This window comes from Doryrhamphus excisus, chromosome 14 (genome assembly GCF_030265055.1).
Source record: "Doryrhamphus excisus isolate RoL2022-K1 chromosome 14, RoL_Dexc_1.0, whole genome shotgun sequence".
NCBI lineage: Eukaryota > Metazoa > Chordata > Actinopteri > Syngnathiformes > Syngnathidae > Doryrhamphus > Doryrhamphus excisus.
This window is the reverse complement of record NC_080479.1, coordinates 8,444,797-8,469,930: the sequence shown is the minus strand read 5'-3', so window position 1 is coordinate 8,469,930 and position 25,134 is coordinate 8,444,797. Positions and strand designations below refer to the sequence as shown.

The 25,134-nt window shown below is 46.6% G+C and overlaps 4 protein-coding genes and 1 long non-coding RNA gene across 13 annotated transcripts; 2 read left to right on the top strand and 3 right to left on the bottom strand.

Annotated features, from left to right (window-relative positions):
• Window positions 1-169: 169 nt before the first annotated feature.
• daxx (death-domain associated protein) lies at window positions 170-5,460 on the bottom strand. 4 transcript variants are annotated; one of them, XM_058047385.1, is made up of 11 exons: window positions 5,156-5,460; window positions 4,503-4,735; window positions 3,929-4,360; window positions 3,718-3,849; window positions 3,526-3,642; window positions 2,441-2,672; window positions 2,201-2,355; window positions 1,972-2,110; window positions 1,499-1,901; window positions 1,108-1,237; window positions 170-1,014 (listed from the first exon to the last, which is right to left on the bottom strand). In XM_058047385.1, exons 2-11 carry the CDS (start codon window positions 4,722-4,724, stop codon window positions 955-957), a joined length of 2,022 nt encoding a protein of 673 aa, XP_057903368.1. In that variant the 5' UTR covers window positions 4,725-4,735; window positions 5,156-5,460; the 3' UTR covers window positions 170-954. The 4 variants fall into 4 exon arrangements, with proteins under 4 accessions (XP_057903368.1, XP_057903367.1, XP_057903369.1 ...); XM_058047384.1 differs by lacking the exon at window positions 5,156-5,460 and adding an exon at window positions 4,837-5,036 and having other exon boundaries at window positions 4,503-4,738; XM_058047386.1 differs by lacking the exon at window positions 5,156-5,460 and adding an exon at window positions 4,837-5,036.
• Window positions 5,461-6,278: 818 nt separating this feature from the next.
• Window positions 6,279-13,305, bottom strand: LOC131101473 (tapasin-like). Of its 3 annotated transcripts, none has more exons than XM_058046677.1 (9): window positions 13,181-13,303; window positions 8,533-8,624; window positions 8,043-8,222; window positions 7,717-7,965; window positions 7,289-7,642; window positions 6,891-7,214; window positions 6,706-6,807; window positions 6,588-6,616; window positions 6,285-6,516 (listed from the first exon to the last, which is right to left on the bottom strand). In XM_058046677.1, the coding sequence occupies exons 2-9, from the start codon at window positions 8,591-8,593 to the stop codon at window positions 6,505-6,507; spliced, it is 1,311 nt and encodes a 436-aa protein (XP_057902660.1). In that variant the 5' UTR covers window positions 8,594-8,624; window positions 13,181-13,303; the 3' UTR covers window positions 6,285-6,504. The 3 variants fall into 3 exon arrangements, with proteins under 3 accessions (XP_057902661.1, XP_057902660.1, XP_057902659.1); XM_058046676.1 differs by lacking the exon at window positions 13,181-13,303 and adding an exon at window positions 8,822-8,893; XM_058046678.1 differs by lacking the exon at window positions 8,533-8,624 and having other exon boundaries at window positions 6,279-6,516; window positions 13,181-13,305.
• On the top strand, window positions 8,227-12,642 carry psmb9a (proteasome 20S subunit beta 9a). Its single transcript, XM_058046679.1, has 8 exons — window positions 8,227-8,403; window positions 10,188-10,282; window positions 10,384-10,476; window positions 11,289-11,356; window positions 11,767-11,898; window positions 11,967-12,096; window positions 12,187-12,328; window positions 12,421-12,642. Exons 3-8 carry the CDS (start codon window positions 10,438-10,440, stop codon window positions 12,546-12,548), a joined length of 639 nt encoding a protein of 212 aa, XP_057902662.1. The 5' UTR covers window positions 8,227-8,403; window positions 10,188-10,282; window positions 10,384-10,437; the 3' UTR covers window positions 12,549-12,642.
• A 453-nt stretch (window positions 13,306-13,758) lies between the features above and the next one.
• On the top strand, window positions 13,759-22,396 carry tap2a (transporter associated with antigen processing, subunit type a). 3 transcript variants are annotated; one of them, XM_058046674.1, is made up of 11 exons: window positions 13,759-14,323; window positions 14,408-14,522; window positions 14,602-14,732; window positions 16,147-16,352; window positions 16,451-16,648; window positions 16,731-16,859; window positions 18,479-18,667; window positions 18,734-18,907; window positions 19,060-19,219; window positions 19,286-19,422; window positions 19,921-22,396. In XM_058046674.1, exons 1-11 carry the CDS (start codon window positions 13,813-13,815, stop codon window positions 20,119-20,121), a joined length of 2,151 nt encoding a protein of 716 aa, XP_057902657.1. In that variant the 5' UTR covers window positions 13,759-13,812; the 3' UTR covers window positions 20,122-22,396. The 3 variants fall into 3 exon arrangements, with proteins under 3 accessions (XP_057902657.1, XP_057902656.1, XP_057902658.1); XM_058046673.1 differs by having other exon boundaries at window positions 18,479-18,907; XM_058046675.1 differs by lacking the exon at window positions 16,731-16,859 and having other exon boundaries at window positions 18,479-18,907.
• LOC131101476 (uncharacterized) lies at window positions 17,471-23,959 on the bottom strand. 2 transcript variants are annotated; one of them, XR_009119206.1, is made up of 6 exons: window positions 23,828-23,959; window positions 23,020-23,132; window positions 19,495-19,643; window positions 19,266-19,398; window positions 19,042-19,208; window positions 17,471-18,942 (listed from the first exon to the last, which is right to left on the bottom strand). It is a non-coding gene; the product is annotated as an uncharacterized LOC131101476 (long non-coding RNA). The 2 variants fall into 2 exon arrangements; XR_009119207.1 differs by having other exon boundaries at window positions 19,266-19,377.
• Window positions 23,960-25,134: the final 1,175 nt, after the last annotated feature.

Here is a 25,134-nt window from a genome sequence, read left to right as displayed (position 1 = left end):
TTTATTTCTTAGTTAAATGTATTTAGCTCACACCCACCGAAATGCTTTGGCTAGGTCATTTCCCTCAGTACAACAACGGCCCATTGGAAACGGAGCCATGTGAATTGTGAATAAAGCTATCACTCTTACGTTAGTTCTTAATTAGGTAGTTCTTAATTGTTTTTTGTCTTATTATTTTAAAGCAGACACCTTACTTGATTTTCAAAGTATTTTATCACCAATATCAGTCTGAGTTTTACTCAGTATTGGATTGGAAAGTAAATGCACATGGGCTGCTCACTGCCGCCCCCAAGGTGTCAGACATGAGGACTGCAAGTGCATCATCAAAACCTGAAGTTTGCTCGTAAATGAGGGTGTAATTTGGCCATCCATTCAACAATACTGTCTGCCTGGAAGTGTCAATGCGTCATTGGCGACAAATGCCACAAAAATAAAACATGTCTATTACAAAAACATCCTTTTATTATAATTTTACTATAAAATGATAGTCTGGGAGGACTGTGGACCGCCTACATCTATTCCAAAACACATTTCAACCAAAGTTGGTAGAAAATATAAAATGTTGGGTTGTTTTTTTCAGTGATAGATGACTGGACTTGATAGTTGCTGCTCTGTGCTACGCTAAGGATGCTAAGGGCAGTCTTTTTACTCTCAGCTCTGGAGCTACGAAAAAGACTTGAGACCAAAAAAGGTGGAAAACTTGTAAAAATGTTGCTGTGAACACATGATGGCAGCCAGCAGCAGGTCAGGACTTCAAAAGAGTCTAAAAATGTAAACCAACTGATGTAGCAGCGCCCCCTGCTGGTGGCTAAAGACACTTAAAAAAAAAAAAAGTGTCCTGAGTGTCCTGAGAGGAAGTTGATCTCATGTCAGAATGAGAGGCTCAAAGACAGAAGTGTGGATTTTATTTGACGACGACGTGGCGGAAGGACAGTTACCGCCGGCGAAGAAAGTTCATTCCGAGTCTGAGAGCTCGATGATCTCCTGAGGGTCGCACTGGGTGGCAACGTTGACCTGGAGGGAGGGGGTGGGGGGGACAACGAGTTAGCGATGGCGACTGACGTGGCAAAAATAAAAATTCTATTAAAAAAAAAAAAACACCAGCACCTTGTTTTTCTTGGGAGGCGGCGACTGCGAGCTGCTGACCAGTTCGCAGTCGGACGCACTGGCAGGGTCGCAGTCGGCCCGCGGCGGAGACGCGCAGATGACGCCCATATCCAGCAGCACGTCCATATCGCTGGGGGGAGAGATGAGGACAGGGAGATGAAGACGGATACAGGGGGCCACGTCCTGGTTTGCGTTGACGTGTTTCGGAGTGGCTGACTGATGTCCACATAAAATAAATGAGCTATTTTGGCCACCAAAAAAAAACGAGTGGCTGATTAAGGATTTTCAACGGGTGCATTTTGCTAGTTGCTATTTTGAAGCCGACAGGAAGTCTCTTCATGCAATAATGATGGACGTTCTTTGACATTTTTGATAGAAATGACCACGTTACCTGTTGTTGAAGCTGATGTGGTTGCTCACGTCCGTCCTCTTCCTCTTTATGTTCCTAGTGCCATTAGAAACGGGCGAGTTACCCTTTCCTACCATCTCCGGGGGCATCGGCGATGACGACGCCTCCTTGGCGGCCGTGTTAGTGCCGCCGTCGGCTGAGGGCGCCTCAGACTGACTGGGGCTGGCGCCGGCAGACGTGACGTCAGTCAGTGGCGAGTTAACCGACTTGCTGATGTCCGAGAGGGGGGAGGGCTCGCTCGTCATCGCCTCGTCTTTCACGCTTTCTGTTGCCGCCGCCGCCGCCGCAGAGTCACTTTCCGGCATCGTCTGCTCCTCCATGTTGGCACCTTGGCTCATTTGCTCCGCCTCGTTAATGTCATCCTCCTCTATGTCCTCATCGTCATCTAATGGGGAAGGAAAAGAGGCGTCAATACTTGGAGCCTCGCGGATGAGCTCCTTGTGAACGGTTCTGACCGGCTCCATCCTGCTGGGTGCTGGCCTGGATCTCTTCCTCGATGTCTGGGTCTGAAGACATGTCCTCTTCATCCTCATCCTCCTCTTCGTCCTCTTTTGCCACCCCATTAACTGCTTTGCTTGGTTCCGCCTTTGGACCCTGGGAAGGAGAGGTCGGGACTTGCATTTGCGGTTCCAGAGGACAAAGCAAGTCACAATTGATGGAAGGTGAAGACCATCGACATCTCACCTCTTTGGCCTGCCGCTTCATCCTGTCCTGATCCTCCGTGTCCTCCTGTTGGACGGCATATTTGCTGATGACGTCGTCCAAGCGGCTCAGAGCCACTTCCCGGTTCGAACGCAGCTTCCGCAGCAATGAGGGGTCCATCAGCGCCGGGTCTCTGGCTTGGGAAGCAGATCCGGGGCGAGTCAGAAGACAAGTACGTGTGTGGAGACAAGACAGGACAGGACAGGACAGGACGTGTCTTACCGGGCACGTAGCCGTCTGTCAAATGGGAGCCAAAGTTGTAGACCAGGTCCAAGTGGCGCCTCTCCTGGATCTGGCTACCGGTCTCCCTGAAAGCCTCCTGGGCAAACTGGTTGAGCTGCTTCCTGCTCAGGCACAGGTTGTGGCGCTTGCTGGCCAGCAGAACCTGTTGCAGGATGTCCTGGTAGTCGGGGGGGTTCCTGCGGACCTCGGGACTGTTGATGTACCGCTCGATCTGAGAGGAGAGCAGCTTTACTGAGACAGTGAGCCATGAGACGTAGACAACTACAGCCTGTTCAGCTTCTTACATTTGGATTTTTTATTTTTTAAATCTGGAGCCTATCCCAGCTGTCTTCGGGCTAGAGCAGCAGGGTACACCCTGGACTGGTTGCCAGCCAATCACAGGGCACATATAGACAAACAACCATTCACACTCACATTCATACCTATGGACAATTTGGAGTGGCCAATTAACCTAGCATGTTTTTGGAATGTGGGAGGAAACCCATGCATGCATGGGGAGAACATGCAAACTCCACACAGAGATGGCCGCGCGCTAACCACTCGCCCGCCGTGTATCTCTCTAGTTTAAATGACAATGCAGTTCAACTTTCAAGTCACTCAAGTCTGTAAAAATAAAAAGGCATTGTTTACAAACTGGGGGCTGCATGGCGGGCGTGTGGTTAGCACGCAGACCTCACAGCTAGGAGAGAGGAGTTCAATTCCACCCTCGGCCATCTCTGTGTGGAGTTTGCATGTTTTCTCCGGGTACTCCGGTTTCCTCCCACATTCCAAAAACATGCTAGGTTAATTGGCCACTCCAAATTGTCCATAGGTATGAATGTGAGTGTGAATGGTTGTTTGTCTATATGTGCCCTGTGATTGGCTGGCCACCAGTTCAGGGTGTACCCCGCCTCAAGCCCGAAGACAGCCGGGATAGGCTCCAGCACCCCCGCAACCCTCGTGAGGATAAGCGGTTAAAAATCAATGAACGAATGTTTACAAACTGGTCCTGATTGACACGGGTATTGGATAATATGCAAATGGGGCCCATCCCTACCCAGCACAAAAGGCCAAAGGCGGCTTACCCTCCTGTTGATCTCAGGATAGCGTGTGCTCCGGTAGACGATCCTCTGCTCGATGACTCGGCCTGTCTGTGACCCGCAGCCCTTCAGCTCACAAAGCTTCTCGTAAATCTTCATCATCTGCAAGAGGAGGAGCCGAGAGAGGTAAAAGCGATGCGAGCGGTGCCGTGTGCCCGGACCCCTTGGCAGGAGTACCTTGCGCTTGAGCTTGTGCTCCTGGATGTACGAGGAGTCACCAGTCCCCAGTTCGTCTAAAGTCAGCTCGGCCCGTTGAAGCTGGCAGATCTCTTCGTTGTAGACCTTCAACAGCCTCTCCAGGTACGCGATCTAGGAGCACAGGCGGAGATGAGCTGGAGAGAATTCGGTCACCACACCAAGGTGGAGGGCGGGCATGTTGGACGCTAACCTGCTTCCTGGACGCCCTTGTCGCCCTTTTCTCCGCCTTCTCCTCGTCCTCCTGAAGGCCTGACGTGGAAGGCTTCTCATCTTCTCCAACTGCATCCGGCTCACACGACTCCGCTTTCATCCGGCTTGTGCTTGGGCACCCGACCGAGGTAGACGGTAGACAATCGGATGCCGAGGTAGCAGCAGGGGAAGCGTCAACCGCGCTCAGCGTCTGCCTCCGCTTGGCGGCGTGCTGCCGGAGTACCGTGCACAGTTCATTGATGTAGACGAAGGTCTTGGAGCGGTTGGCCTGGACGCGAGTCAAACATCGCCCCAAGCTGTTGCGGAACTCCACTGAGGACAGGAAGACCGGACAGGCTTTGGCGTGCTTGGTTTGGAGGAAGGTCAACACTTGGGGGCAGTCTTCGGTCATGGCAGAGCAGTGATCCACAAACTGAAGAGAAAGGAAGAGAGCGACCACATCATTAGGTACACCTGCACAGAGAGGTACTCATGTTACTATTATGGTTGTATATCAACAATTCCAAACTACTCGTCCTTATGAATGAGTCGTTTCTCGTTTGTCATATCCACACCTCGGAAAATAACTTTTCATTCTCTGCCTGCAGAACATGCTTTTGCTTGTTCGAAGCAAAAGGGGACTGCGTGATGTGGGTCGGGGCGGGCTGCTGGACTCGGAGGCGGGACACCGGTGGGGCTTTATCCGGGGAAGCAGAGGAAGACTGTTGTGGGCTGTTCTCTTCATCGTAGTCCAAGACGATGACTTTGTCCACAAGAGCGGCAGAGGCCACAGCCATGCTGGCTGGTTCTTCTTGGAGAGTACAGACACAAAATAAGTTAATATGATACAACGGCAATTGGGAATCTAGTTAATCATTTCAATGAACCGTCATTTTACGATTCACGTACAGCGAGTCAAGGAAAAGTGTAGACGAGGACACTAGGCTGCGTTCATAAAGCAGCGCCTCAATAGGTCCCCCTTTTTGGTCCTGGACTGCATTCACACAGAACGAACCAGACGAAGAGAGCAAACAGACTCTTTCAACCATTTCAAGCAAAGCAAAAACAAGTAGCAACGTCTTTTTGATGTTGTCAGTTGAATGCTTGACGTCAACTTTGGGGAAGTCAACGCGGAAGTCATGAAAACTCACGTGACAAGTCAACCAAGACACACACGGGCCACAAAAAACACACTCTCACATAATAACAACAACACAATTTTACCAACCTCTTGGTTAGCGGGCGGCTGTTTTCAAAACAAATTCCACCCTGACGAGGCTTCATCCAAACGGTGCTGGTTGGCCAGCGTTAGCATTAGCGTGCTAGTTAGCGCGGCGTTGGCGAACTCAGCGGGAGGAAAGTCACAACTCCAACACGACCAGAGCGACCGGCCGAAAAAGGTTTATAAAACGCCAGTCCTCACATCACGGACGTTTATGTAAATAAAAACAACACACTAGCCTGGACTACAAGTAAGGATAGCTGTGTCGGCGCCAATACAATGCCCGTATGAGCGGGCCCTGATTGGTTGAAAGATATCTTCATCGGCGAACTTGGCGAACGAGCGCCACCCTTCGACTCGGAGGGCTACTGCTTTAGGAAAGCGTTCATTCGTTTTCTACTGTTTATCCTCACGAGGGTCTTTGAGTTGCTGGAGCCTATCCCAGCTGGGCACACCCTGGACTGGTCGCTAGCCAATCACAGGGCACATATAGACAAACAACCATTCACACTCAGAATAATAATAATGATGATAGTAATAATAATAGGTTAATTAATAATATAATAATGATTATTATGGACAGAATGGTTGCAGAGCTTGAGCAGCGGTTTAGCAGTGTAGATTGTGTGTACTTGTGTAAATTTAATGGTGGCCCAAAACAATTGAGTATCTCTACTAAATCTGTCCAAAAGTGGGAAAGTTATATCCCACTTCTTGTTCCTTGTTTGTTTTTTTGATTTTTTTTTTTTTTTTTTTGAATGTCTACTACATTCTTTCATATCCTGTGCATCTCCAGGGGGCTAACCCCCCAGAACCTAGTGACGCCCCTGTTTCAAGTTGTTATTAACCTCAACACTTCAGCGTTTTGTTTTTACATTTTGGATGGTTTTTTTTAATGGTTTGATTTTATTTCTACGATGCGCCAAAATGTACAATGGATTTGCAGTGGGAAAATGCACTTGTACTTTTGTAGTAGTATTACTTTTGATAGTGAAGTACATCAGCTGGAGTATGAGGCCTATGATGCGTATCTGACCTAAAGACCGTCCGCCATCTCCTCCAGGATCTCCCTCAATACTCTGACGCTGAACGTGAGGAGCGACAAGGTAACATAATTTTTCCAAATTATGTATTGATTCCACTGACTTTATTCTTATATTTTTCAGACATTTCTTGGGGGAAACACACATTATAGTATGAAGATAAGATTAATTAAAAAACATAAACATTAGAGAACATCAAGAAAACATAAATATAAATGAAAAAAAAGCCTTCAGTTCATGTCACTTTATTCAAATAGCTAATTTAACAAAAATATTGACTTTCCAGAGGCCAAGTCCAGAGCTTCAGAATCTTCAATTCTCTTTCTGCAGGAGGTTGAAAGTTTGTCATTATGAACATACGACACAAACATTTGCTGTCATAAAAATGAACTTACCTTGTTTGCTTCAGCAGCTTCACTTGAGCCTTTGGATAAAAAAAAGGACATTGTAAATATTAAATATTGATGATGTACATTGTCTAGCAAGTAACTCATCATCCTACGAGGGCACCACCTGAGGGGGTGAAAGTCCAAGAGACAAACTTGATGAGGCCATAGAGCACCAGTGCCACACCCACCATCGCCATGGAGTCTTCAATAGACGGCGTGCTGAATCCTGAGAGGACAAAAGCGTGACCTTATATGTCATATCAGAATCCTCATGGCCTTTCACTCAATTAAAAGTTTCCCTCATGTTACCGATGATTCTGAGCGTCACGCCGGCCCGCCGTGTTCCTCCGGGATGCTGCCCCACGCAGGTGACCTCCCCTCCTCTGCCCAGGTCCAGCGTGGAAGTGTCCAGCTCCAGCCGTGTGTCCTGGCTGAAGGTGCCGTCCCAGGCCTGCCTGTGGCCGGTTAGGCGGCCGGGTCCCAAGGATCGGGTCGTTCCATCTGGGCTTTTGAACTCCCAGCTCAGCTCCAGCGAGTGTGGGGCAAAGCCTGAGGCTTCACAGTGAACCGTCAAACTCTGCCCGGCAACAATCAGGGGCAGAGAGGCGGGGTGGATGGCCAAGGAAGGTGGTTCTGTGCAGAAGAGGAAAAAGATGGGACGGTTTTAGGTGGAATTGAACCATAAAGATCTTTTCTAGAAGGCTCACCTATGATCTCCAGCTCCATGGTCACCTGAGCCAGGAGGTGCGGCAGGTACACCATGCAGATGTACGTCCCGGAGTGGCTCACTCTGGCTTCCTGCAGGATCAGGGAAGCATTTCCTTTGCGGTGCACCTCAGCAATATCCATCACGGCGCCGTTCTCCATCGCGTCAGACAGCCGGTCCGACTTGCCGTCGTAAGCCAGAATCATTTGGCCGCTGCCTCTGAACTGGTAGCGCCACTCGACGGCAAAGCCGGACTGTGGCGAGGCGGGGTCGGACCAGAACTGGCAGTTCAGCAGCACCGGATCGCCGAGTCTGGCCTTCACCGCAACCGTTGTAGTGGTCACGCTGAGGACCACTGAGAAGGAAAACAAGGAGAAGCACGTGTGAGAAATTGATTGACTGATCCTGAATCGTCACCTCGAACATTACCGTCCAGCTCGCTGGTGCCCGTGGGGGCGCGCAGGACAGTGGATATTCCCAGCTCTCCGCCCACCCCCTGGAGAGTGGCGGCGAACCAGTCGGCTTGCAGGTATATGGGGCTGAGGGCGGACTCTGTGAGTGAGGCGGCCCATTTGACGGAGGAGGGCTGAGGCAAGAAGGAGCTGATCTCGCACATGGGCTTGTTGGTGGAGCCGCTGGGTGGGCGGAGTGAGCGGCCACAGAGCGTAGCGGCCGGATCTGACCAAAGTGAAGGTCGCCGCGGTCATTCAAGTCATTCTTAAACAGCAATCAAGAAGGCAATGGATGCTACAGACCCGCCACTGAGTAGATTCTCTGAATGCTGGAGTCAGGTGGTCTGTGCCGGCCCGCCGCAAGATGATGATGACCTTCCGTCCCCACGTCGAGTAGGACTTTTTCCTGGCTGCCGGAAGCTCCTCCTTGCTTCTTGTCCTGCAAGAACCAGCACTCTAGGACGGGACAGTTGCTGCTGCAGCCTTTAGGAATGGAAAGTAGAATTCCAGTAAATGAATGACCAAGTTGAACGCTGTCGTGGACCCCCTGCCATGCTTCTCTTAGCCGCAAGGGGGCGTACACTCCAAGGAACACGCCACTCCAAACTCCGCAAATAAACGTTTTCAAGGCAAGTGGACGATCATATTTAAAAAACACAAAAAGGTGACTGAATCTTATCTGAATCTCATTATTCGGTGGACGTTTTACTGCATTACATTTAATTTAGTAGTATTTCATGCTTAACCGGTTAGTCAAAGTGGCGTGCTTTTAAAAGCAACTACATTAACATACCTCGGCCGAAGCAGGCAAAAACAACCAAGGCCAGGCTCCAAAAGGACCAAAGTTTCGTCATGGTTGTTCCACTAATATCTCCGCAATAGTAACTGTGGAGAAAAGGCGATGCAATGTTGCTGTTATCGGTTTTCCCCTTCACACAATAATACTTTCACTTTCACATTCAGCCTCTCAAACAGACCGGCTTCCGGTTAGGATAGCAATCTAGCAACAGACCCATGATGCAAAGCGGCTGCTTTTGAGAAGTGTATAAGTGTTACCCGTCAGATGGCCAGGTTATACGTACATGTATTTTTAGTCGGAAAACAAACGTTCATATTCGCCTGTCCGTCGCCATTGCAAGGTGCAGTTCTATAAGCTCACAGCAGAGGGCGCTGCCGGACATACGTTAAGAAAGCAAAGATTTCTATGCTTGACTATCGAACACTATCGAACATTATTTTTATTGGCCCTTCTCGAGAGGACTACAATATGATCACTGGCGTATTTGTGTGTGTTCATGTAATGAATAAATTGGTGCACAGAAGAACAGTTTATGAAGACCTTTGTTAAGTCACGTGATTTCCCAGAAACGCCACTCAAGCATTTACCTAACGTGGCCACAAGGGGGCTTCATGTGACAGGTGTTTTTTAAATTATCAAATTATTGTGTTTCACGGACACATAATTGGTCTTGGGGGTGGGGCTGGTAGGGGATCAAATACTTATTTTATAGTGTAGAACAGGGGTCTCAAACTCAATTTACCTGGGGGCCACTGGAGCTAGGGTCTGGGCAAGGCTGGGCCGCATCAAGTTTTTTTTTTTTTTTTAAAAACGCATTTATTAAAAACAGAAAAATATACAAACTTTTTCAGTGCTTTGGTTCCGATTTTCTACAATAAAAGCTATGATAAAACATTCCACTGTTCTCAAATATCTTAATTTTTATTTTTCTGCACAAAATAAGATGAAAATAAATAAACAAATGAAGAATAAAGAAAATCAATCAATCAGTAATAAATAAATATAATAATAATAATAAAACAGCAAATAATAAAAACTTAAGAAACCACATATAGTTGGTGGGTAGACAAATTATTTTTTTCAGATTAAAATGAACAAAGCATTATTAGAGCCCTGTAGACATGACAAAACACGACTATAGTCACATTTATACTCTTTTTATTTACAACATATTGCGCAACTGCAGGGTCTTGAGACACATGCTAACTCGCAAACTAGAGAGCTAGCGACCTAAACGGTAGCCTTCAAGTTATTTCCTTTAAACTTAAATAGCCAAAAACTTACCACTTCCACACGGATAGGGAGGATAACTATTAACAGTTATTTAACCTTTAACATGAACATTAATCAAACGTAATAATTTTTTCTGGGTACATGATACCATACAGCATCCATATCAAACTTAACATTAAACTTTTATATCAAGGCGGGGGCCTCAAACTAGTGTCCTGCGGGCCACATTTGGCCCGCGGGCCGCGTGTTTGAGACCACTGGTGTAGAAGAATAACTGTATGATAGTTATGATGATATGATTATTATTTACAAAAACATTGTTATTATTACATGTTAGTTGTTAGTTATAGTTAATGCAACTGTTGCTGGATAGAGTTGTTTGTCCCAAGAACTGAACATATCAACTTGCTTTTTAGCTTTCATTATCACTGCCGTCTGAAACATGAGGCAGGACTCGATCACGAGTCACTCATCGTCTTCGGATCGCGCGTGAAAGTCCGACGTTTGACATGTAAGTGATAATAACGAGACGCTTTTCCGTGTCTTCTTCGTCCGTGACGCTTCACTTTCACTTTATATTTAAATCGACAATACACGGGTCATTGTGGGCAGAAGACATTTAGCCCGAAGAGGTGGACTGGACCGAGAAGGTGCTAGTCCGACGTCATGTTGGACCAGCAGGACTCGGAGGAGGTGAAAACCGGAGTAAGTATACTTTAATTAGAATTAGGCACGTTAATCGTGTCGTCTTTCTTCAGCCATGGAATTATCACCTCCACCAAGTACCAAGGTTGTTTTCACGCATTTTGTGTGAAACTTCCCGTTCAAAGTGAACTTTTTCAATAATAATATTCTCAGATGCTTCTTCCTGTTCAACTTTGATGGCAAGCTAATTGAGCTGTGTTTGAGCAGGGATGTCCAAAGTGCGAGCCAGGGGCCTAATTTGGCCCACAACTCATTTTATCCGCGCATGGAATGTTGTAAAAGTGGAATTAATTCACTCTTATGAGCTAATTTGCTTTGTCTTTAATTTTGCATGTTCTCGCCGTGCATGCGTGGGTTTTCTCCGGGTACTCCGGTTTCCTCCCACATTCCAAAAACATGCTAGGTTAATTGGCCACTCCAAATTGTCCATAGGTATGAATGTGAGTGTGAATGGTTGTTTGTCTATATGTGCCCTGTGATTGGCTGGCCACCAGTCCAGGGTGTACCCCGCCTCTCGCCCGAAGACAGCTGGGATAGGCTCCAGCACCCCCGCGACCCTCGTGAGGAAAAAGCGGTAGAAAATGAATGAGGTTTCCAGCTCATATTTTCATCTATTGTGATCCCCAAAAATGTATTTTATAGTTATAGTATATTTTATAGTTTTGACCTTATTTACCTGTCTTAATGGTCTCGAAAAATGCAACTTCCTGTTAGTTAGTTTAGCGTACTGACCTCCAATTTCTTCTGCACCCACTAAAAGTGACGAATTGACCGTTGATCGATGCTTTCATTCAATGTTTCATGTTTTCCAGACAACAATCATTGCCATAGAGTTCGATGGCGGGGTCGTGCTAGGCTCGGACTCGCGTGTGTCCGCAGGGTGAGTGTTCACTGCAGCATATTCATTTTGTATAGAAGTGGTTCACTGTTATTCTACAGGCATTCAAATGCTAGCATTTGGAATTGCAGCTTTAATGCAGGAAAAAAAAAAAACAATCCCCAAAAAGTAGGCTTCGCTACACATCTTAACCGAAAGCCAATCAGATGTGTAGATTGATCATTATTTAGAGAATATTGGCCAATCTAGCATGATGCTGCTGTTAAAATGTAACGTATCATGTTAGCAGCTTAGCATGGTATAGCTATAGTGTATGCTACTGCTTCATGTGACATTCTTGTATGGCAGCCATTACTACGTGGCAGCCTTAAAGCTACAGACACGCAAATAAGAATGTTTCCAGTAGGGGTTACTAAAAGCATTTTTAAACATTTTGTATGCCCCCCCTCCAGGGATTCAGTGGTGAACCGGGTGATGAACAAGCTGTGCCCTCTCCACCAAAAGATCTACTGTGCTCTGTCGGGTTCTGCGGCGGACGCTCAAGCCATTGCAGAGCTGCTGCGCTCCCAGCTATACCTTCACAGGTGGACCTGCACACGGCCATGTGGCTAACATGCAAATTAGAGACACCTCTCTATGTTTATGACCTCAGTGCGGGGATAGGGGAGGACCCCAGGGTTGGCGCCGCCGCCACCATGGTGAAGAACTTCTCGTATCGCTACAGAGACGAGCTGTCAGCGCATCTCATAGTGGCGGGTTGGGACAGAAGAGGCGGCGGGCAGGTCAGAGGTTACCCCCCCCAGCAAACACAAACGGCTTCAAACTTCTGACACAGCGTCCACATCACAATGTCCTCCTCTGACCTCTCTTAGGTGTTTTCCACCCTCAGCGGCGGCCTGATTCGACAGCCGTTTGCCGTGGGCGGCTCCGGCAGCTCGTACGTGTACGGCTTTGTGGATGCCGAGTACCGGGCGGGCATGAGCAGAGCCGCGTGCCAGAAGTTTGTGCTCAACAGTAAGCGCAGGACCTCGCTCGCAAAAGGATGGCGTGCATGGCGTTATTGCTCTCGTCAGGCCCGGCCTTCATCTGTGTTTTCTCTCGTATAGCGCTCGCTCTCGCCATGAAACGGGATGGATTCAGCGGAGGTGTGGCCTATTTGGTCACCGTCGATGAACACAGAGCAGAGGAGAAAGTCGTTTTGGGAAACGACTTGCCCACCTTTTTTGATGGGTGAGCAATGGCGGCGTCACGCCATGTGGTTTGGACTGCGGACGTATGAGAGATCACCTCAACCTGCATAACTTCCTGTTGCTGATGTCATTAAAGCAAAGGAATTGAGTGGATGTCTTTTTACTATCATGCAGGAATATAGGCTAGTCTTGTAACTGCCATTTCCCTGACTTTGTGGATTATTTCCAGTCTAATGATTACTTCTAAGAGGAGCAATCGCATTAATGATATGTGTAGCGGAGAGGCTTCTCAGGTTGGGAGATCGTCTCCCAGGATGCACTAGTTTGGAGCAAAGGTATAGGGGGTGTGTTCAAATCAAAGAACAGGTTGTCCTCTTTTGGTGATTTGATTTAGGTTATGATGTGGTACTGATGAGACATACACACAAAGACAAATACACAATAAATGATAAGTAACGTAATGTAACTCATATTACACAAGTATAATGATGAGCTAAAGGCACGCTACACACAGAAATTCAACAAAGAAACCAAGCAAACATGACACTCACTAGAATAACCGTTAGTCATAGTTAGCTTAAATACTGATATTAGCACCGATGAAAAGGGAGCCTAACTTTGTGAAAAGGGTGCCCAAACTACTCCACAGCTACCACAATAAGCCAAAAAAACTCACCTTTATGCATTCACGCACAGCATCAACCTAGTGATATGATGTATGAGGCGCAATAAGGCTCAGAGATCTATATATTGTTCAACCGAAAAAACGTCCCGCACTGTGGTGCGTTTACTGACCGCTGAACACCGTAGGACAAACCACACTCTAAGCCGAACATACAATGCAATGTCAATTATGGCCTTTCTAACAGTCACAATGTTTATGAAATTAATATCAATGCGTTTTCTGTATACTAAGTAACAGAATGTAATCTTGAATACTGCCTGAGAACTAACACTGCACTCTAAGCTGAACATACAATGCAATGTAAATTAAGGGCTTTCTAACAATATGGCATGTCTTTATTCTGTCAAGCTGACATGACATGCTGCCCCAAACAACAAATAAACACATTCTGCAGATCCTCATCCAAATAGAACACAACTAATTTACTAAGATTATTATCGCCACTATTAATAATTGTATTGTTCCAACCACTCCTAGTTGTAGCCTGATAAAAGTCCATGAATAACGTTTGGTAAACGAGGTAAAAGCAAGCTAGCGTAGCCCCGCCCCACTGATGCAGTATACGGAGAAGTTAGAAAAGAAAATGAAAGTACAAGCTGATTCCACTTCGGAGCTATTTAAGAATGGCGACGATTTCAGTCCCTCGTCAAGTTTTTGCTTGGATACTAGCAATTTGCGTGGACACCTGCTTGGTGTACGCCACGGTCGTGGTGGCGCCGTTGGAGAGCACACGCGAGACCTACGCGCGTCTGGGGTTCGTGTGGGTGTTCGCGCTGCTGAGGTGTTTGGCGCTAGCCGCCGTTACAGCAGCCGCCCTCGGAGGACTGCCACCGGCGCCGGCTCGACTCCTCGCTGCGCACTGTGCGCTTCCAGCCGTGTTGGAGACCGGCGCTTTGGCCCTGCGCCTGGACGACAACCGGTGCGGAGTCATGGCGGACGCGCGCTGCTGGCTGATGTGCGCCGGAGCATCGCTGGTTGCCGCCTCATTTTGGGAAGTCGTCGTCCCGGACTTCGGAGGCGACAAAGAGAAGCGAAACAAGCCCAGAGTGTTGTTCATGAGGGTGGTCCGCTTGTACAAGCCTGACTATCCTGTGATGTTTGCTGCCTTCCTGTTTCTCACCGTGGCTGTTGTCTGTAAATATCACATTATCATAATAATAATGATGACGATTATGATAATAAAGTGACCTGAACGTATGTGTTATGTGTGTGTCTCAGGTCAGATGGCCATCCAGTTTTACACGGGGAAGATCATTGACCATCTGCGTGGTCCTGACCTGCCAAGTGAATTCTTCTTAGCAATCCTCCTCATGGGCCTCTACTCTCTGGGAAGGTGCCTACCAAAGACCACCACACTCCTTGCATGGCAAAACCGCTCCGATGTGTCTTGATGTTGTCTTTTATTTGCTCAGCTCGGTGGGCGCAGGCTGCAGAGGGGGGCTGTTTACATGGGCCAGGAGCTCCTTCATGTGCAGAGTGAATGGCAATCTGTTTGAAGCTTTGACCAAACAGGAAGTTGCATTTTTCGAAACCGTTAAGACAGGTAAGTAAGGTCAAAACTATAAAATATACTATAACTATAAAATACATTTTTGGGGGATCACAATAGATGAAAATATGAGCTGGAAACCTCATTCATTTTCTCGCGGGGGTGCTGGAGCCTATCCCAGCTGTCTTCGGGCGAGAGGCAGGGTACACCCTGGACTGGTCGCCAGCCAATCATAGGGCACATATAGACAAACAACCATTCACACTCACATTCATACCTATGGACAATTTTGAGTGGCCAATTAACCTAGCATGTTTTTGGAATGTGGGAGGAAACCGGAGTACCCGGAGAAAACCCACGCATGCACGGGGAGAACATGCAAACTCCACACAGAGATGGCCGAGGGTGGGATTGACCTCACAGTCTCCTAGCTGTGAGGTCTGCGCGCTAACCACTCGACCGCCGTGCCGCCCTGTTCTCAAATATCTTACTTTTTATTTTTCTACACAAAATAAGATGAAAAATAAATAAACAAATCAAGAATAAAGAAAATCAATCAATCAGTAATAAATAAATATAACAATAATAATAATAATAAAACGGCAAATAATAAAAACTTAATAAACCACATATAGTTGGTGGGTAGACAAATGATTTTTTTCAGATTAAAATGAACAAAGCATTATTAGAGCCCTGTAGACATGACAAAACACGACTATAGTCACATTTATACTCTTTTTATTTACAACATATTGCGCAACTGCAGGGTCTTGAGACACATGCTAACTCGCAAACTAGAGAGCTAGCGACCTAAACGGTAGCCTCCAAGTTATTTCCTTTAAACTTAAATAGCCAAAAACTTACCACTTCCACACGGATAGGGAGGATAACTATTAACAGTTATTTAACCTTATTTATTTAACCAGTTATTTAACCTTTAACATGAACATTAATCAATTGTAATAATTTTTTCTGGGTACATGATACCATACAGCATCCATATCAAACTTGCGCGGGCCGCACTAACATTAAACTGTGCGGGGCACATTTGGCCCGCGGGCCGCATGTTTGAGACCCCTGACCTTTATTGTCCATAATCCTTCCTTATATCATCTTTTTCACACAATTTATACTATCTTGAGCTGAAAAGAGGTAATTTAATTTTTGCGCTTGTTCGGCCGGCTGACGGCTGGCTGCTCAAATTTCACCACGGATGTGAGGCGGGGCGGCCAAGGAAAAGCACAGCCGTGTAGACCTCTAGCGTGCATCCAGTGCAGATGTTGCACTCAAAACAGCCAAAACTGGTGAGCGTGCTAGTGATGGTTCTTGACACTTTCGCCATTCGGCTACGAAGCGGAAGGGGCGGGACTAAATTGAGTGATTTCAATTGACACACTACTGGCTGGGGTTGGGCTCCAAGACAGTAGGAGGCAGGCTATGTTTTAAAGTGTATGTACTTTGAGTGCAGGTGAAATGACCTCCAGGCTGTCTAAGGACACCAGCCTGATGGGGGATACAGCGTGTCTCAACATCAACGTCCTGCTGAGGAACCTGATCAAGAAAGTGGTCATCTTGGCCCTCATGCTGCAACTGTCATGGAAGCTGACATTTTTAGTGTTGATGGAGGTGCCCGTCACTGGCCTCATACAGAACATCTACAACAAGCACGAGCAGGTTGTGAAACATCTACTCAGCACACAAAGTTATGACCGTGCTCATTTTAATCCACGCAGTCACAGCTGACCACTTTGTGGCTCATTTTCTTTCTCCAGCGATTAAAAGTGGCCATACAGGACTCTGTGGCTGTGGCCAGCGAAACAGCCAATGAGATCATTTTAGGTATTCGGACGGTGCGGAGCTTCAGCGCTGAGAAACACGAGGCCCGTCACTATGGCAACCGGCTGCTGGACACGCACAACCTCAAAGCCCAGCGAGACACCAGCAGGATTGTGTACCTTCTCCTACGCAGGGTGAGATGGCAAGGATTTTTGGAGATTAATGGGGAGGGGTCTGATAGCTTACATGTGTGTGTGTGTGTGTGTGTGTGTGTAGTTGATAGCATTGGCCACGCAGGTGCTGATGTTGTGGTACGGCAGGTTGTTCATTCAGAGGGGGCAGATTAGCACCGGCGACCTGGTCTCCTTCATCCTCTACCAGTCAGACCTCGGGGGCAACATCAGGGTATGATCCCATATAGAGATTTGGAATTTGAGAATGATATTATCGCTGAATTATCTGCTGGTGGCTTTCAATTTTCATGCTTTGCATTTTGTTCTCTAATGCAGTGATTTTCAACCACTGTGCCGCGGCACACTAGTGTACCTTGAGAAACCGTCAGGTGTGCCGTGAGGAATTATCCAATATCACTTTTTATAGTTAACATTGATTCATTCATTCATTCATTCATTTTCTACCGCTTTTTCCTCACGGCGGTCGCGGGGGGTGCTGGAGCCTATCCCAGCTGTCTTTGGGCGAGAGGCGGGGTACACCCTGGACTGGTCGCCAGCCAATCACAGGGCACATATAGACAAACAACCATTCACACTCACATTCATACCTATGGACAATTTGGAGTGGCCAATTGACCTAGCATGTTTTTGGAATGTGGGAGGAAACCGGAGTACCCGGAGAAAACCCACGCATGCACGGGGAGAACATGCAAACTCCACACAGAGATGGCTGAGGGCGGGGACCGAACCCTGGTCTCCTAGCTGTGAGGTCTGCGCGCTAACATTGATTCAATCATTTGCAAATATTATGTCAATAGCCATGAATATATGGACCCAAATATTCCAATTGCATTTGGTATATTTGCGCAAACGGAAAGAATTGAACAGGGATGGAATATTCCTTTCACCAATCCAATTCAGGTATCAAACGGAAATTTGTCAGGGTGCGTTCTTCTTCGTGGTGTTTTTCTTCTTCTGTTGTTTATTGGCGGTTGGAAAGCGGCTTTCGTGTGCATTACCACCATCTGTGGAACAGAATCTAAACCCTTCTATACTTTATTCACAAGTCCAGTTTTATTCAAAAAGAAAATATATATCTATATAAAACATGTCCCGAGTTGAATTATAAAATATTAGCAAGATTGAATTTGATCTTTTCCTGTTTAAATTGATCCCGGGTGCGTTCTTTCAGCGCATGCTCAGATATGACGTAACACGCAGATCCAGACGTTCTTCACTTTTAAAAATGGAGGCCAGCAATCGGCACTGGACTAAGCCAAGTTTGTTTTTGATTCAAACTAAATTTCAAGACTGGACAGACGAAAAACTGGCAATACGGAGTTATTCCAACAAGTGAAAGAATAACTCGGGGAAGTCGGTATCACGTGATGTTGATGCTTACGTTTTACCGCACATGACCCATTGACTATTCTGTTGGATTTTCACGGCGCATGTAGACAAGAGATTGGAATATTTCTTTCCATGGATACCATTGTTTCCCAAAAGGTCATTCGGAAAGAGAAAAAGTGGTCATGTAAAAACGTGGCTACTGTGGAGTGTCTGTGGTGTAAAGACTGGCAGAGCAATGTAATATTGGTCCGTGTGGCAACACCTACCTTGTTCCTCCGATAGACTTATTGATGCACGTGTGAGGTCGCGGTGACATTTTGTAACATTTTTGGTTAGTGGTGTGGCACAAGATTTTTCCAATGTAAAAAACGTGCCGTGGCTCAAAAAAGGTTGAAAATCACGGCTCTAATGAACCCAAAATGGAACTGAACTGTGTCCTTCAAAGCGAGATGGTGGCATCCCATTCCAGCTTTAATGTCTGCTGATAATGTGTCCCGTCAGGCACTGATCTACATCAGCTGCAATATGGTCAACTCAGTCGGGGCCGCTGCTAAAGTCTTTGAGTATCTGGATCGAGAACCTCAGGTCAGCACCAAAGGGGAACAAGCACCCGATCAGCTTAAGGGACACGTGGTCTTCCGACATCTGAACTTCGTCTACCCGACACGCCCCAACGTACCTGTGCTCCAGGTGGGTCTGACACGTCATTGTATGAACGCTGCACTCAAGCATGAAGGCAAACATGTTTCCCGCCAGGACTTCTCTTTGGAGCTGAAAGCGGGTCAGATGACGGCGTTGGTGGGCCCCTCGGGAGAGGGAAAGAGTACCTGTGCCTCTTTGCTGAAGCGCTGGTACGAGCCGCTGGATGGCCAGATCCTGTTGGACGATGCTCCACTGGAATCCTACGATCACCACTTCCTCAGCAAGAAGGTGAAGGCCCAAAAGCCAACTCCCACTCCTGACAGCTGGTGAAGCGGAAAAAAAACATGCAGCCTGATTTTTAAATGATTTCCAATTTGACTCAGTAGAACCAGAGTGTGCCCCCAGCATCATTCCAAACTAACCTGGGGGTGTTTTGACAGATCGCCTTGGTCAGCCAGGAGCCGGTGCTCTTCTCTGGCACAGTCAGACACAACATCGCCTACGGGATTGATGTCTGCTCCATGGATGCCGTCCAGGAAGCAGCTCGCCAGGCCAACGCCCACGACTTCATCACACAGCTGGAGAAAGGCTACGATACGGGTGAGGGTGTCCGCTTTTGAGGAAGGAGAAAAAAATGAATGCTCACGTTTTGATGCGTTTTCTCAGAGGTGGGCGAGGGGGGCAGCCTGTTGTCCAAGAGTGAACGGCAGCGGATCGCCATTGCTCGAGCGATGGTTCGGCAGCCACAGGTCCTCATTCTGGATGAAATAACCAGCTCTCTGGATGAGCACAGTGAAAACAAGGTATGTCCAAACTACACAGAAAGATGAAAGGGGGCCGTGTAGACCCCTCTATAATTCAATACAATATTATACCGCCAAGGCTGCACGGTGGTCGAGTGGTTAGCGCGCAGACTTCACAGCTAGGAGACCCGAGTTCAATTCCACCCTCGGCCATCTCTGTGTGGAGTTTGCATGTTCTCCCCGTGCATGCGTGGGTTTTCTCCGGGTACTCCGTTTTCCTCCTACATTCCAAAAACATGCTAGGTTAATTGGCCACTCCAAATTGTCCATAGGTATGAATGTGAGTGTGAATGGTTGTTTGTCTATATGTGCCCTGTGATTGGCTGGCCACCAGTCCAGGGTGTACCCTGCCTGACGCCCGAAGACAGCTGGGATAGGCCCCGCGACCCTCATGAATGAATGAATTATACCACCATTTTGTTCATGTTCTGGTAACACAAGCATATGGAAGTGGACACTGGAATTGCATTTTAAGTCAATTATCTCACTGGTTCGTAGGTCCTGCACACCCTGGCGAGTCGCTGCAACCAAACCCTGCTGGTGATTGCTCACAGACTCAAGACCATCGAGAAAGCCGATCAGATCGTTGTGATCGGGGGCGGCAAAGTTCAGGAGCAGGGAACGCACAGAGAACTGCTGGACAAGAAGGGGAGCTACTGCAAAATGAGAAACAAGCTCGCCACAAGGGGAAGCGACTGACATGGTCCATGTGCCGGACCAAATATTATTACCGCTATCATCCAGTACAGTAATATAGTCATTTATAGACAAAACACGACTATAGTCACATTTATACTCTTTTTATTTACAACATACTGAGCAACTGCAGGGTCTTGAGACACATGCTAACTCGCAAACTAGAGAGCTAGCGACCTAAACGGTAGCCTTCAAGTTATTTCCTTTAAACTTAAATAGCCAAAAACTTACCACTTCCACATTGATAGGGAGGATAACTATTAACAGTTATTTAACCTTTAACATGAACATTCATGGGCGGCACCGCGGGCTAGTGGTTAGCGTGCAGACCTCACAGCTAGGAGACCAGGGTTCATGTTCTCCCCGTGCATGCGTGGGTTTTCTCCGGGTACTCCGGTTTCCTCCCACATTCCAAAAACATGCTAGGTTAATTGGCCACTCCAAATTGTCCATAGGTATGAATGTGAGTGTGAATGGTTGTTTGTCTATATGTGCCCTGTGATTGGCTGGCCACCAGTACGGGGTGTAACCCGCCTCTCGCTAGTGTCCTGCGGGCCACATTTGGCCCGCGGGCCGCGTGTTTGAGACCCCTGGCTTAAATCCTCGTAGACAAACCCTAACAGTTACGAAGTTAAAGATGTACACACCAAGGTTTTTTTTGACAGTGCACCAGATATGTCAAAAAGGAGTGGCGTGCACCTGAGCCGTAAACCATCTGCCATCTCAGGGCTTGGAAGGTTGCAATGCAAAATGGCTGACACAAACAGTGTGGGTGGTGTCTTTTGCCAAAATAGCCTGCACTTGCATGTGGGAAAGCCCCATCCCTGTGGAATTTCACTTTCGTTTTCCTTCGTTGAAGCAACGGTAAGGTGGCATGTAGTGACTGAAAGAGTTTGTTGGACCTCAACATGAAAAAAAATATATATATGTGTAGGGATGTTTCCATCAGGGTTTTTATGCTGATACCGATCACAATCATCCATGAGTGAAATCGACCGATACCGATACTGATTCCGATCACATAAGTAAAGTGTAAATGCTAAAATGTATATGATCCATCCATCCATCCATTTTCCTTCGCTTATCCGGTCCGGGTCGCGGGGGCAGCAGTCTTAGTAGGGAAGCCCAGACTTCCCGGTCCCTGGCCATCTCCTCCAGCTCCACCGGGAGGACACAAAGGTGTTCCCAGGCCAGCTGTTAGACATAGTCCCTCCAGCGTGTCCTAGGTCTGCCCCGGGGCCTTTTCCCGGCTGGGCATGCCCGGAACAACTCACCAGGGAGGCGTCCGGGAGGCATCCGGACTAGATGCCCGAGCCACCTCAACTGACTCCTCTTGATGTGAAGGAGAAAATGTATATGATGAATATATTCATTCAGAATAAACAAAGTTCAAGCTCATTATTGTCCAGTTTAATGGACAGAAACTTTTGTTACGCGCTCCCTAAAAGATGACAATCTAACGTCTACATCTACGTCAGGGCATCACTGAAACTCTAGAATGAAGACAACAACGCAGCTCACTGAAGCTGTTTCGCTCTGATAAGCGTTACTGATGCAAACATGATGCTGGCGTCCGCTCACCCTTGATTTTGCTTTACTTGCATAGGGACGCGTGACCAAAAAAAAAACTAATTCAGTCTACACTAGCAAGTCTCCCCCTGTTCTCTGGTATCAACCACGTGATTTCTGGTATAAAAAAATCAGGCCTCAGTTATGATGCCAAGCAGTGTAAGCTGCTCTCTAGCGTCATCTAGTGACGGAAACAAAACAGCCTCCATCAAACATGTGAAGGATAGCACTGGGATGCCTCCCAGTGGCATAAAACAGTCATGTAGTATAACTTGATATTATCCTGACTCAGCAAAAAGATCCCTCAAGTCCACACCCATCACGGCAGGATAAATAGGAGTGTTTTTGTGTCCCTTTCATTTCAAGTCAAGGCATTGCACCAAAAATGGTACGATTTGGTGTTGAACCAAAAACGTATGTCTAAGCAGTCAAACAGGACTTGAAGTTCAACCATCATCATTCACCTGAGGGCCGCAGATAGACAAATTGACACAATTCACATTCAAATTCATTAAAAGGAGTGCTATCCCCCATTTGCAACTTACTGTATACGTTTATGTAAGTGTGTGTCTGAGTACTATGGGGTGTCACGAGACACATGAGATGAGATTGGGTCCGCAAGAACAAGATGAGACAAAAGTTTAACATGAGTTTATATCAATGAAAACATTCATTCATTCATTTTCTGACGCTTTTTCATCACGAGGGTCGCGGGGGTGCTGGAGCCTATCCCAGCTGTATTTGGGCGAGAGGCGGGGTGCACCCTGGACTGGTGGCCAGCCAATCACAGGGCACATATAGACAAACAACCATTCACACTCACATTCATACCTATGGACAATTTGGAGTGGCCAATTAACCTAGCATGTTTTTGGAATGTGGGAGGAAACCGGAGTACCGGGAGAAAACCCACGCATGCACGGGGAGAACATGCAAACTCCACACAGAGATGGCCGAGGGTGGGATTGAACCCTGATCTCCTAGCTGTGAGGTCTGCGCGCTAACCACTCGACCGCCGTGCAGCCCCAATGAAAACATCAATGAAACAAACTGTTTTATCCAACCATGCCACACAAAACAATGAAATTTTTGTTGTCCCACAAATTGACAATAAGCACAATTGAGCACAAATAAAGTTATGCAGTTATGATAATATATAACAATAATAATAATATACTACAATAGTGCAATATTGAAGGCCGGAATAATGATCAGGGTTCCCTAACCATATTCATTTATCAAGTGATGTATTTATTTATTATTTGACACTTTTTGTGTTTTGTCATGTTTTAATCTCACGAGATCTTGTGACACCCCGAATAGTACACTTACTTCACAGTGGAAGGATTTTTGGAGGTTCAATGTGATGATGAAAGCCAACTCCGGAACAAGTGCTACTTCGAGCAGCCATCAGGTGGCGACAGAGAGCTGAGACAGGTCATGACCTTAGGAAAGTCAGAAGATGACACAAATCAAATGATGGTCGTCAACAACTAACCAAAAACTATGTAGGTATTTCTCAATCCTACCCATCAATAAAGTTGATTTTAAATGCTATCTTAAAAAGCATTTCATGAATAGTAATGTATCAATATCATATTTATCTGTTTTGTTTCTAAATCATCATGTTGATAAAGGCTGGACATTGCAAGCTTTCCGGGGCACAGTGACATACGCTACAAAAGAGATTTGTTTCTGGATTAGGAAGCACGTTAATCTTGTGTAATCTCATTTCATGTCAGTGATCTTCTGGATTGAGTTTCCTGTGCCGTAGCTGCTTTGTCAGGTGGAGAATGAAACAAGCCACCATTGATCGCTACATGGATACTCTCTCCACCTGAAGAAAAAAAAAACTTCCATTCAGATGGAAATGCTCACTTTGAGAGTATAGAGACAGGCGTCACTGCATACACACACACACACACACCGACAATTTGTTTTACATGGACGCATAATCAAGTCGCCGTTGTTTACATAGAATGAGTGTCTTTACGTCTAAACTTATGGTTATTCCTTGTCCTGGCAGAGGCATCAATCTGGTTAGCGTCTGTTTCCATAAATTCTACTTTGATGGCTCAGTATGACCAAGCAGTATTAAATGTACACATTTCCAGCGTGCTTTATCAAATAACACGCTTACCAGGAGAAAACGCTATCACATTCCAAAAGTAAGAGCGTGGTCAGGAAGAAGAATTAAAAAAAAGCTTTTAAAGACTGCTTTCAAGTTGGATGACTTGGATTGTTAGTGTGGTCAGCGACTGCTGCAATGAGGGACTCACACCAGTGTTGAGTCAGAGTCGGCTGATTGTGATGTAATCTTCAAAGCCCCCACCCCCCACCCCCCTTCTGCCACTGCTTCCTGATACTCAGGTAGAAACTGCATGACTGGTGTAGATGAGACCGGGAAATAGATTCATTCATTCATTAATTTTCTACCGCTTTTTCCTCACAAGGGTCGCGGGGGTGCTGGAGCCAATCCCAGCTGTCTTGGGGCGAGAGGCGGGGTACAGCCAATCACAGGGCACATATAGACAAACAACCATTCACACTTACATTCATACCTATGGACAATTTGGAGTGGCCAATTAACCTAGCATGTTTTTGGAATGTGGGAGGAAACCGGAGTACCCGGAGAAAACCCACGCATGCACGGGGAGATAATGCCAACTCCACACAGAGATGCCTGAGGGTGGAATTGAACCCTGGTCTCCTAGCTGTGAGGTCCACACGGCCACCGTGCCGCCCGGGAAATAGATTATTTAATTTAAATCAGACATATCATGCAGTGCATTTCAGTCAATTGCAGCCAATCAACTGCTTAATAATACGGTGGCCAACAGATGCAAACGCTCCAAACAAATAATCCAAAAATCCAAAAATAAACACACAATCAAACAAATGAAAAAGAAAATTGCTGCAAATGCCGAAATCACACCCACAAACCCCTGACACGTGGAAGGATGTGAGCAGGATGAAAAAGTGTATTTTTCTTGTGTTTGACCAAAATATTATACAGATTACGGTATTTGTTGTTTGGTTATGCCCTGTGCCCTGTGATTGGCTGGCCACCAGTCCAGGGTGTACCCTGCCTCTCGCCTGAAGACAGCTGGGATAGGCTCCAGCACCCCTGCAAGCTTCGTGAGAATAAGCGGTAGAAAATGAATGAATGAATAATGCAAACACGATGACCAATCGTATTTATGGATATCAGTTCTCCAGGTTTCTATTTTTATGCTTGTTTTGTTTCACAACTGAAATGAAATATGCAGGCTGTATGCATAGAGCCGCCCTGCAATCACATTTTTTGTTATTGTTTTTTCTAATAGAAGACAAATAAAATTCGTTGTTGTTTTTTTTAAATAAAACACAACTAATGTTTTAATAGCAGACTCGGGAGTTTACTAAGCATATTTTAAACCCCGCCCCCCACAGTCGGCGCTCATGATG